Source organism: Nothoprocta perdicaria, unplaced genomic scaffold (assembly GCF_003342845.1).
Source record: "Nothoprocta perdicaria isolate Ctin4 unplaced genomic scaffold, notPer1 scaffold_198, whole genome shotgun sequence".
In the NCBI taxonomy this organism is placed as follows: Eukaryota; Metazoa; Chordata; class Aves; order Tinamiformes; family Tinamidae; genus Nothoprocta; species Nothoprocta perdicaria.
The window spans coordinates 1,249,498-1,261,236 of NW_020455182.1; the positions used below are offsets into that span (position 1 = coordinate 1,249,498).

Consider the following 11,739-nt stretch of genomic DNA (forward strand, 5'->3'; position numbering starts at 1 on the left):
GGCCGGGGGACGGCGGCAGGGAGACGGAGGCGACGAGGGCGGCGGCAGCAGCAGTCGCGGCGGCGGCGCCGCGCTCGCCCCGCTGCCCTGGATGACGGGCGGCCGGTTCGACTTCGACGATGGCGGCACCTACTGCGGCGGCTGGGAGGACGGCAAAGCCCACGGGCACGGCATCTGCACGGGGCCCAAGGGGCAGGGCGAGTACGCCGGCTCCTGGTCCCACGGCTTCGAGGTGGTGGGCGGCTACACCTGGCCCAGCGGCAACACGTACCTGGGCTACTGGGCGCAGGGCAAGCGGCACGGGCTGGGCGTGGAGACGAAGGGCAGGTGGATGTACCGTGGCGAGTGGTCGCACGGCTTCAAGGGGCGCTACGGCGTGCGGCAGAGCCTCAGCACGCCCGCCCGCTACGAGGGCACCTGGAGCAACGGGCTGCAGGACGGCTACGGCGTCGAGACCTACGGCGACGGAGGTGGGTGCCCTGCGGGGGGCGCCCCGGTAGCGATGAGCGGAGCGGAGCGGGGCCGCCCGCGCCCCGCGSGGAGCCCGCGGCCGCCCCCGGGGCGGCTTCCCGGGAAGCGCCGCCGTCCGCGCGGGAGCGGCAGCGCCACAGGTGCCGCCGGGCGCCAGCGGCTCCGCGTCCCGGGCGGCTCCTTTGCCCGCATCCCGGCCGGGCGCCCTGAGCCGCGCGAGCGGGTTGCGCTGCCCCCGGGGCTCTGGGTTTCGGCCGCCYCTCGCTTTCTGCGGGGCGGCAGCTGCTGGGCGATAAGGGGGAGAGCGCCGGTATCGGGGGAAAGCAGGCGAGCCCCGCGTGGCGCCTGAAGAATGCTCAGCTCCACCGAGGCTTAATAGCTCGTTTTTTACCAAAACGCAGTTCAATTTAAGCACACTGTCCTAAGCGCCAGCTCTGCTGTGAAATTAAGCAGGCCAGTGCTCTCTGCTACCTTTACCACACACACAGAGAAATATTCCCAGATCCAAGCATGCCATAAATGTGCCCAGAGGTTGCAATCCGCTCCACAGGTGGATACCAAACCCTCTTAGGAAATTCCAAGGAAACTCCTAGGAAATGCTGCTGTTTTATTTAACTTCAGCGGCATGAAGCCAAGGTTTGGTAAAGTCCCTGAGGAGCAAAGCTCACCTGAAGAGCTAGTTTCACTTAATCTTGTTCCTTGAAACGAAGAAGAGAGTTTTCTCTGGAGAAGAGACGGCTCAGAGGGGATATGATTAATATGTATAAGTTCAGGAAGGGAGAATGCAGGGAGGAAGGGGACAAGCTGTTTTCACTGGTGGCCAGCGATAGGACGAGGGGTAATGGCCACAAGCCGAAGCATAAGAAGTTCCTTCTCCAGGTGAGGAGCAACTTCTTTACTGTTAGGGTGACAGAGCAGTGGAACAGGCTGCCCAGGGAGGTTGTGGAGTCTCCTACTCTGGAGGTCTTCAAAACCCGCCTGGATGCCGCCCTGTGCCACATGCTGTAGGTGTGCCTGCTTGAGCAGGAGGGTTGCACTAGATGATCTSTAGAGGTCCCTTCCAACCTTAAATATTCTGTGAATTCTGTGAATCTGTGAAATAGGTGCACTGCATGAAAGGCAAATAAGCTGGTCTTTTAAAACTTTGCTTTCGCATGACATCTGTAATATCAGTGCCATCAGTGGAAGTGCCCCCTGGGACTTCAGTTACTTTTGGCTCTGACTTGCCCCAGTATAGAAGGGGGGAAAAAAATGGCCTCTGTTTTAGGACAAGGGCTTTTTGGACCAAAATATTGCTCAATTCAGGAATAAGAAACTGCTTAAGTAACACACACAAAATAAAGAAATTATCACTTCTTTTTTCCCTTACTAAAAGAGCAACCTTTTTGAGACCTCTTAGTTTGTGCTATTGCTGGATTCATGCTGGAATTGATAATAGCTTATAAAGCATTGCATCAGAAAATAAATAGTTTTGTATCAAGCAGAAGAGACATTTATATATATATATATTTACTCTCTCTATATATACTTCATATATATACATATATATATATATATATAAAATGCAGTAAATTCAGTAAGATTCATTTCCTAAATATCATGAAGTGTACTGTGGTTTCTGGAGCTTGGATCTTTTCAATTCTCTTGTTTACACTTCTCCAACGATCTGTATGATTCCTGATRAAGAAACTCACATCCAGATTTCAAAAGAAAGCATGAAGTGTAAATCAGAGTTTTTGTTTCACTTTCACTGCACAGTGGGCTCTGATCATTATTTTATCCAGCAAAGAGCCAAAATTGCTGGATTATTATTATTATTTAATAGGAGAGAGTTTCCTAATAACTAATGTATGTTCTATATTTTCTTTAGGCTAGTGTGTGGTTTTTTTTTTTTTTTTTAATCTATATAGTAACAATAATTCAGAGGTAAATTTCTTAAATTTTTTTCGTCAATTATTCAGTCTTTTAGCAAAACMGTGGTCTCTTACATGCTTCAGTTCACGAGCACAGGCTGGGAAGTCCCATTGATTTTTAGTGCAAGCATTCATGAATGAAGTTGAGCAACACGTCATAGATGTTTACAGGGAAGAGCTTTTGTTTTCACTCTCTGGGAGCAATTGCCATTTTTGTACATCTACAGAAACACCTGAAACCTTTTTACAAGGCAATCAGACTTGGATACGTGTCTTTAAACACATACTGTCAAATACTTGCAGTAAAGATAGCTCTTTATTATGATCTGAGAATTCTGGTGTAAGAAAGTAACTGCTTAGATTCTGCCACTTGCCAATTTAATTCAAAAGTCATTAAAATCTAGGCCTTTATGCTGTCTTTTTTTTCAATATATTGTTTTAAAATGCATTGATGTTGTTAGGAGACGGATCTGAGGGAGGTAAAAGGAGCATATAGCAAATACTTATTGACAATAACACTCAGCATTTCTGCACATAAGACTGTGCAGCATCAGTAGCATGTAGCCTGCTGTGTTCAAACACTTTAGAATTGTTCCTTAGACAAATCTTTAAGCAAAACATCATGAGTTATAATCTTTCACCCATGATTTCATTGTATGTGCTAATTTKGGGCCTTCAGGTGGCCCATCAGATTGTTTCCTATGGTGATCTAGACTTTTGTGCCTCCTTGGAACTCGCTTTGCACCTATGTGAGTCCATGAGTCTGCCTGAGAAGTTTTTATAGAAGGTTCAAATCCTATTTTCACACTTCAGGATGTACAAATAAATTAGTCAGCAGTGCATGACCCTGCCAACAATAGCAGTAAGAGGAGTTTTGCAGCAAGAATTTGCACTATCCTTCTATAGAGATCAGAGGAATACATCCTAAGAAAAGGTCATCAGTAGCACGTATGTTTATAGGTTTTTAAGTATTCCTCTTCCTAGATACTGGCTTATTTAGCGTTTAAGTCCAAAGAGCATGCAAAGACCTTCATGTCATTACTAAATTGTTGAATTCCTGGGTGATACAAGTAAAAGATAGGAAGTGGAAACACTATTACAGCATTGGCTTCCCAGCTTTTTCACCCTGCATACTTTGAAATTTTATTCACAAACAGAAAACAGCATTTATAACTGTAAATGCACTGTAAATAAAGCTGKTTTTTTTTCTTGCTTTGTTTTCAAAGGTGTGAGGGATGGCACAGCATAACCGTACAGAGGCTGTGAAATTACATTTTACAGTATTTTACCAACAAAAAAGAAAAATATACTTTCTAGTAGTTTTCAGGCCCATGGTATGCAGCCTTTTAGGGGAACCAGTGAAGCAGTAGGTGGACAGTCAGTAAAGTCGTGGCTGCATGTTTTCTCATTATTAAAAAGAATAGGATGCCTAACTTTAAAGAAGTAAAGCTGACCCATGTTGCTCTTTTATGGCCAAATACACTTTTCAAATAACTTGGTAATAGTGGTAGTTTCAAATTGACCCTTACTGAAGCCATCCAATAAGATGAAAAGGGTCATGTATGTTTGGTGTTATCCTAGTTATCCTAAATGATAATTATGATAATGTATACCTAATTATCATAAATGATAAAAATATGGATTATATGTAATATATCACATATGTGTTTATATGTGTTGACCCTTGGTAGCTTTATAAAAATCTGTACTGCAGTAGTTTTATTCTACTTTGCCTGACACCAGAATAGCAATGTAGGATTGTGACATAATCAAAATTAGAATTATACATTATTTAAAAAGATTAACTGTTACAGGATGTTAAATCACCATATGTAACAGCAAAAAACACATGAGCAGATTTTTAGATATGGCATATCGTTATGATGCTAGGGCAATCCCAGATCTAAGTGGGGACAAAACAGTCATTTATGCTTATAAAATATTAATGTATTTTTTGGGCAATTTGTTTAATAAAGTTAGAAGATGGCAGTATTTTTACAGTATTTACAGAATATGCTGTGTCAGTGTTTTATGTTTCTATTTGTTCTTCTCCATATGCTGAGTTTTTTATAATAATCATGTTTCTACATTCAGCACCCTTGCAACCAGTGCATCAGCAGGTATCCAGGATACAGAGAATGAGAGAGGAACCAAGAAAGTTGTTTGTTGTTGATGTCAGCAGCCATCTGTTAGAACAAAAACCTTCCACTTGGTAGAATTTTCTACCAACATGAAATAGTTATTTTGTTGAACCTATTTAGTGTTACATAATAAAGTGAGCACACTTGGCAAATTGAACTGCCTGCTAACACTAAAATATAACTTAGCAGAAGAGATAATACAGTATAGCTGTAATTGATAGATAATTGACATGTACACAACTGAAATTACATGCTTATACAAAGGAGATAAAATTTCAAAGCAAAGGAGGCTTCAAGCTACATCTAAACCTTGAGGTATCCGACAAATGTGAACCTTTTTTAGTCAATCACTGTGTTTGGCATTTGATACATAGTTCTCTGAAGAACAGKTTTTTTAATAGGTAATCTAATTAAAGCGGAATAGAATCCAAGATATTTAAAATATTTTTAGTATAATTTCTGTAAGAATATTCACAGTCAAAATAGCCCTTAAAAAAATAGATAGGATTGTCGGAGGGTGCGTAAAGCAATTTAGTGCAAGTAGGTAGGAAATGATCTTAGAAAGCAAATTATCTTGTATTTGCCAGTTGTGAGGTTCCTGAGGTTCCTTCTTTGGATCTTCTGGCTTTAGGGACCTCACCCTGAACTGGCAGGGCCTTTTAAGAAGGCAAGAGAACAATTGCCTACAGTAGTAATCAGATAATGCACTTTCCTGGCTCTCATGCAGCTTTGTCTAAAGTCCATTACATGGATAGCTGTGACTCCGCATATCAAATACCATGTTGCTCTTCTACGTGTTGCTATTTAAAAAGGACTACAGAAGTCCCTATGATAGTAATGCAAATAATGAAATGTAGTTAGAAGAAGAATGGAATATATTATTTTGTTTATCATTGGCTTGTCTATCTTGCGTACAGCAGCACAAATGAAAGACAGCTTTAGATTTAAGAGAAGCAGTGCTAAAGCTTCATGCTTCTGATCTTTCTGTCACAACACACTGCAGTGTGTAAATAGAAAAATAGTATCACTTATTGTATTTTTATGCCYTGCCAGCTTTCCAGATTTTTGATAACTGTCAAATAGCTTGCATATCTTGTTCTTTAAACCTGATCTCAACTGTTTCTCAAGAAAGGCACTTATTCCTCTGGGAATTTTTTATAGGGTAAGGTAGCAGTAAAGATAGTATGCTACTTTTCTGTAGTACTTGCTTTAGAAATTATAGCTAGAATAAAACCGAGCTTCTGTTATACAACCAATGTTTTGTGAAGCCAATGTACCTTGATTATGATATTGATAGAGCCAGAAATAGTGATATCAAGAGCTGAAATAAAGTAAGGTTTTGGTCTTGGCATTTAATACTTCCATTCAAGTATATTAAAAAAAAAAAGAAAAGAAATGTTTAATTCTACAATTAAATGTTATGATAATTGTCTTCACATTGGCATTTAGATCAAGCATCTTAGTGATTTGTCAAATGTCCTCTGAAATGGAGAAGCCTACAGTCATCTTCCCCCCACCGCCCCCACACAGCAGGATGTTTGCTGCCCCCAYTGGCTCCTTCTGCTCTTGCGCACACACACACAGAGCAGGATCTGTGAGTGCCTGCAGGCAGAAGACATGAGTAACTTGCTCCCTACCTTTCCTCCAATGCTCAGTCCTTCCCTGTTAGAGCACGTGTAGCATGGTTTTGCTTTTGCTTATCCCTTCCCTATCTGACCACCTTTAAAGAGTTTTGGAGTTCCTCTAGAAATTTCTTCCATACATAGACCCATTTAAAACTCACCTCTGATAGTCACTGTGTTTTAGTTGCCAAAAGATATTATTGCAGCTTCAAGGAAAAAGCTTTTCACAGTGGACAAATAACTCAGAAGCAAAACCAGGAACAAAATATTTCATACTCTGTGGTATTTTTTTTTCCATGTTTCTACTTGTCAGAAGAGTTGATAATGTAGTATTGCCAATAATATGCTGTGTGTAGCTTAGCAGGTCTTCTAGAACCTGCAAAATTAAAATTCTCTTTATCACTTTAAAAGGTACCTACCAGGGGCAGTGGACAGGAGGGATGCGACATGGGTATGGTGTACGTCAGAGTGTACCCTATGGCATGGCGACTGTGATCCGCTCCCCACTCCGAACATCTCTAGCCTCGCTTCGGAGTGAGCAGAGCAACGGCACTGTTCTGCACGACATCACTGCGGACAGCCCCGCTGGAACAAGAGGAGGTTTTGTGCTCAATTTTCACAGTGACGCAGAAGCCATGGGCATTAAGAAAAAAGGAGGCTTATTCAGAAGAGGATCCCTTCTTGGTAGTATAAAACTTAGAAAATCTGAATCTAGATCATCAATATCTAGCAAACGGAGCTCTGTCAGGAGCGATGCTGCTATGAGCAGGATTAGTTCTAGCGATGCCAACTCTACAATTAGCTTTGGAGATGGTGACTGTGATTATTGCCCTGTGGAAGACCATGTTGATGCCACCACCACAGAAGCCTATATGGGTGAATGGAAGAATGACAAGCGCAGTGGTTTTGGTATTAGTGAGCGTTCAAATGGTATGAAATATGAAGGAGAATGGCTAAATAACAGGAGGCATGGATATGGATGTACCATGTTTCCAGATGGCACCAAAGAAGAGGGAAAATATAAAAATAATGTTTTGGTTCGTGGAATAAGAAAGCAACTTATACCAATACGAAACACAAAAACTAGAGAAAAGGTGGACAGAGCAATAGAGGGAGCACAGCGAGCAGCTGCAATGGCAAGAACCAAAGTGGAAATTGCAACTTCAAGGTACGTAATTGGCAAATATATTCTAAATTTTCAGAAATAAAAATATATGTGGACTCTTACTGTTGACAGTGACTCAAAAATGMAAGAGTATAAATGCTGTCTTCAGTGAGTGCTTGCACCCCTTTCAGTTTCTCACTTGTATCTTATTGACTTCATTGAAATCAACCATTCACAACTTGAAATTATTGAGCCTTTTATTTCAGTGAAGAGATTTATGTGTTTCATAATATACTATGAAAGTAAATTTCCCAAGTTCAGATGTTTGCCTAAACTCAAGAACTGCTGCATTATTCCTTTAAACCTATTTGAAAATTAAAACTGGTGAAGAAATCTGTAGGGGAGATTGAATATTGGGGGGATGTGAAGCTGAAATAGCCTTCCTTAACAATTTCTAGCTTTGCTTATTTGTTGATGATTACTTGGGTAGCATCTGAGACTCTCCGATACCGCCTGCTTGACACTGTGCACTTAAAGATGCATCTGTTTATCTGAGAGTGGTRGTATAAGGTGCAAAAAAATTGATTTGAGGCTTTTGTGCTTTGAGAATCTTGCCTGATTTGCCAAGGATGGTGCCTGCAGAAAGTGTTCTCTATGAGGAGTCTTGGGGTTTTAATTATGCTTCATTTTGGGCTTTATTTGAATTTGCCTGGGTCTTGTGAGCACTATTGCAGAGAGCAGCAGTCGTTTCCTTCTTAGCCCACTACCAAGCATTTGAGCTAGAAGGGTACTAGGGTATAAATAGTGGAGAGAGAAAGGTTATTTCCACTTTTAACTCCTGGCCAGCAACCACAGCTGTCTGAAATGGAATTCTTAGAAATCAAATCAATGTATACAATTTAATAAGTTTCACTATAAAGTCTGGAGCTACTTCTAAAACTTCATTWAAAAAATGCCTTCAAATAAGTTTTTGTGATGTTTCTTCTGTTCCTTTTGGTTTCCTCATGCAGACTTTTCTTGAAATACGCTGTGGACCAAAAAAAAAAAAAGCCCAGAAATGTGCTTATGCCTTACTAGAAAAGATGTTTATGCACTTGTACTTTACACAGAACAGCTGACACTTTATATAGTGTAGTCACTAGTTTGTGTTCAGTGCTTATGGTAGTCATAATGCTGGAAAGACTGAGAACTGAATGCATGAGAATGCTAGAATAGCTCATAGCAAAAATAATTGAGGACCAAATGTGAAGTGTTTAGTGTTCTGTTGAAGAGCTCTGGTAAGCCCTATCCCCCAAGTAACTGAGGGAAACGTATTTGATACCAGAACAGATTTGCAAAGCAAACACTAACAGCTAACATTTTTTCTAAGTTCCTGTATCTCATTCAAGCTTTGTCAGTATGTAAGCCCTGGTTCTGTTTAGTGAAGGTGATGTGAATTCGGAAGTTGCCACTTACTTTAAGTAAGTATAAAGCTAGTAAAAACCACAGTCTAGTTTTTTAGTTTTAGTTTTTTAGACTACTAAAACCTAGTTTTAGTTTTTTAGACTACTAAAAACTAGTCTACTACTCTCTGTAGTAAAAACTACAGAGACCCTTAAGTTGCAAGGCTCAGCGTATGCATTTTTCTCTTCAAGAAACGATTCAACTCTGAGTTTTTTTGCTTGCTGTTCCTTCTTGTCTTAAATCTTGGGTGAAGGGCAAAGTTCAAATTATTTCTGTTCAGAGATCTGTAAGAGTGTTTATTCCTGGAAAAGATGTTTTTGAAATTGAAAYATAAAGTATCTGTGGTTATTGCACCTGTAGCCATGGGTCATTCCTCTGTATTTTCATCTGGGAGTCTTTCAGATAGAATGCCATGGCTACCAGTATCAAATTTCCAGTCTTTTAGTAGCCTTTGCATTATTTGTASTGGTACTGAGTTAAAGGCAAAGAGACTTTACACCTAATCAGGCATCCAGACTACACTAAATTCACTGGTGAGTGCCTAGTGTCTCCTAGCAGGGGTGACATGACACATGCAGTGCTCATAATACGTTTCTCCTTGAATGCACCTTTGTTTCCAAGGCGTCTTGCCAACAGCAGAAARTTTCTTAAAGGAATAAAGAGCATCCCAAAATAATTTCAGAGCTGATTGTCTTATCCTCTCCTAGTAGATCACAATTGATTTCAGATTCCCATGTACACATAAATCATCTTTTCAATTGGTCTGTCCAGTTGTGTTTTGCAAGGGTTTGTTTGTCTTTTGCAAAGAGGTCAGTATCTATCTGTGATCTTCTAAAGACCATCTGAATAGCAAGATCATCTAGGGAGACTCTTTGTGGGCATTAAGAGGGGAAACAAAAAACTTCCACCACTTCCCAAATTCTAGATTAACTGGATTGGTGCTATTTCAGGATGGAAGAATTTGCTTCTGTCATGCTGTAACTTGAGTTGCATATTGGTTGTTGAGTACTAGTTACCAGACTCAGACATTTCACAAAGTACTTTTGATTTTTAGTGGAATTAACTAATTGGTAATGTAGAATAGGGGCTTAATCCTGCACAAACTACCAAAAAATTCCACTATGCTGGTACCTACTGCCAGGAATAGTGCATTCATACTCTCTTAGGACCTTTGGACTGGTTTCAGCTGCACCCTCTATGTTGACTGAGTTAGGGAAACATTTTTTTAGTCCTTTAAGGGTAGGGTTCTTGCCGTGCCCTAGACTCACGTGGGCATAGTGGCTTTTGTCTATTTGTTTATAATCACTACTACWGGAAAAAAAATCCAGCTTAAGTGCCCTTTTTTCATTTCTCCGGTATGTACCAAAGGTACAAGGATGGTTCCGCTTTTGGCATAACCTGTAAAACTACCATTGTTTCAGACCTGACAGATATCACCAGCAACTCATGCTTGCTGCAGATTTGTGTTGTATCGGTGGAAAACCTCTGCAATAGACTGTTTWAAAAAAAATAGTCGTATGCTTCTATTGCAAATAGCTGGAAACCCTGACTTAGAGTCAGATATCTTCCTTTTCCATGCAACTTGAGTTGTATGCTGTTCCTCCTGTCCTGTTTATTCCCAAAATATATGCTGAGCCAGGTGGAAGCAGCCCATACTCCTCTTTGTAGCTCCCTGCTGGTTATGACAGGTTTGGCTGATGGTTTGACCTGCGACAGATGTCCACGCAAGTCATCAAGAAAACCAACCACTGTTTTGCTTTCTRTTCTTGGTGTCCTTTTATTCATTTGTCCGTTTGTCCATTTATGCATGAATAAAAATATTTTAAAAATAGTAACACAGCTTAGAAGTCTTGTATGTTATAAATCTGAAGAATGTCGATACTGAGAAATAGATCAGCGTAACTAGCATTTCCTTTTCTGGGGGTCTTCAAAACCCGCCTGGATGCTGCTCTGTGCCCCATGCTCTGGGTGTCCCTGCTGGAGCGGGGAGGTTGGACTGGATGATCTCTAGAGGTCCCTTCCAACGKTAAACATTCTGTGATTCTGTGAATTTTACTAGCTGTTTTTATGACAAAATATCCAGGCATAAATATAAAAAAAAACTCATGAGTTTAAGTATTTCAAAAATGTGTTGGATATTCCCTCTTTGATAAAAATAGAAGTTTAGGTTTATTTATTTGCCACTGTAGACAGTAATTAGGGCAAATTCATCTTTAACCACTCTGTGGTGAAAGCAGACAGGTTTATTTTACATGTGTTTTTTGAGGCTCTGTTTCTGAAAAGAAAAGCAAAACACAGGTCAAATGCTGAAATATGTATATTGCTGCTTAGGGGATGCTAAAAAGTCTAAAAAATCCTGAAATTTGTGCAAATTTGTGTTTGGGGATACCAAATGCTTCTCTCTGCAGGGGTGTGAACGTTCTTTTCATTGCTGTAATGTGCCTTATTCAAAGGGAGATCTGCTTCTGCAGGTCAATATCAAAGTGGCTTGAGCCTTTTTTGTGCTGTTTATTTAGCTTATTGGAATTATATTAGAGCACTTTCAAGTGTTTTTCATACTAGAATAAATTCTGATTAGCTGTCTAGTATATTATGTTTGCCTTCACTACTTATGGTGGTATAAATAGTAGCATTCTTTTTTGGAATTTCTTTGGGGGTTGTATATAAACTTATTTTTTAATAGTACTTAAGGCATTCTAAAAATTGTGTTTTGTATTACTTAGTATTTCAGATGTTCTAAAACTAACAGTGCTGTAAGTAAATACGTAAGTGCTGGGAGCAGAAGGCATGATGCTTGCTTATATGTGACATTTCATATATTAGATTCTTTCTAGAAAAGTCCATCAAAAACTTGAGAAATGAGCTCTCTGATCCGGGCCATTTTTTTTTTCCCCTTCACATTTTTTTCTAATTAATGCTAATTCTGCTTTTGTTAATGACTTTCCAAAGAAAGAGACTTTATAAGAACACAGAGCGACAAGATAAAATGACAGAAAGAGTTAGAAATATGGACAGGGATAGTGCTTGGTAGAAAAGGGAGAAAG

At 40.3% G+C, this 11,739-nt stretch overlaps 1 protein-coding gene across 1 annotated transcript in view; it reads left to right on the top strand.

The window, feature by feature from the left end:
• The first annotated feature begins 6 nt into the window (after positions 1–6).
• JPH1 (junctophilin 1) overlaps positions 7–11,739 on the top strand; it is an 81,668-nt gene continuing 69,935 nt past the window's right edge. Inside the window, exons 1-2 of the mRNA XM_026037403.1 lie at positions 7–470; positions 6,559–7,315. Of these exons, the coding sequence (XP_025893188.1) occupies positions 92–470; positions 6,559–7,315 (1,136 nt within the window). The 5' untranslated portion in view covers positions 7–91. The remainder of the gene's footprint in view (positions 471–6,558; positions 7,316–11,739) is intronic.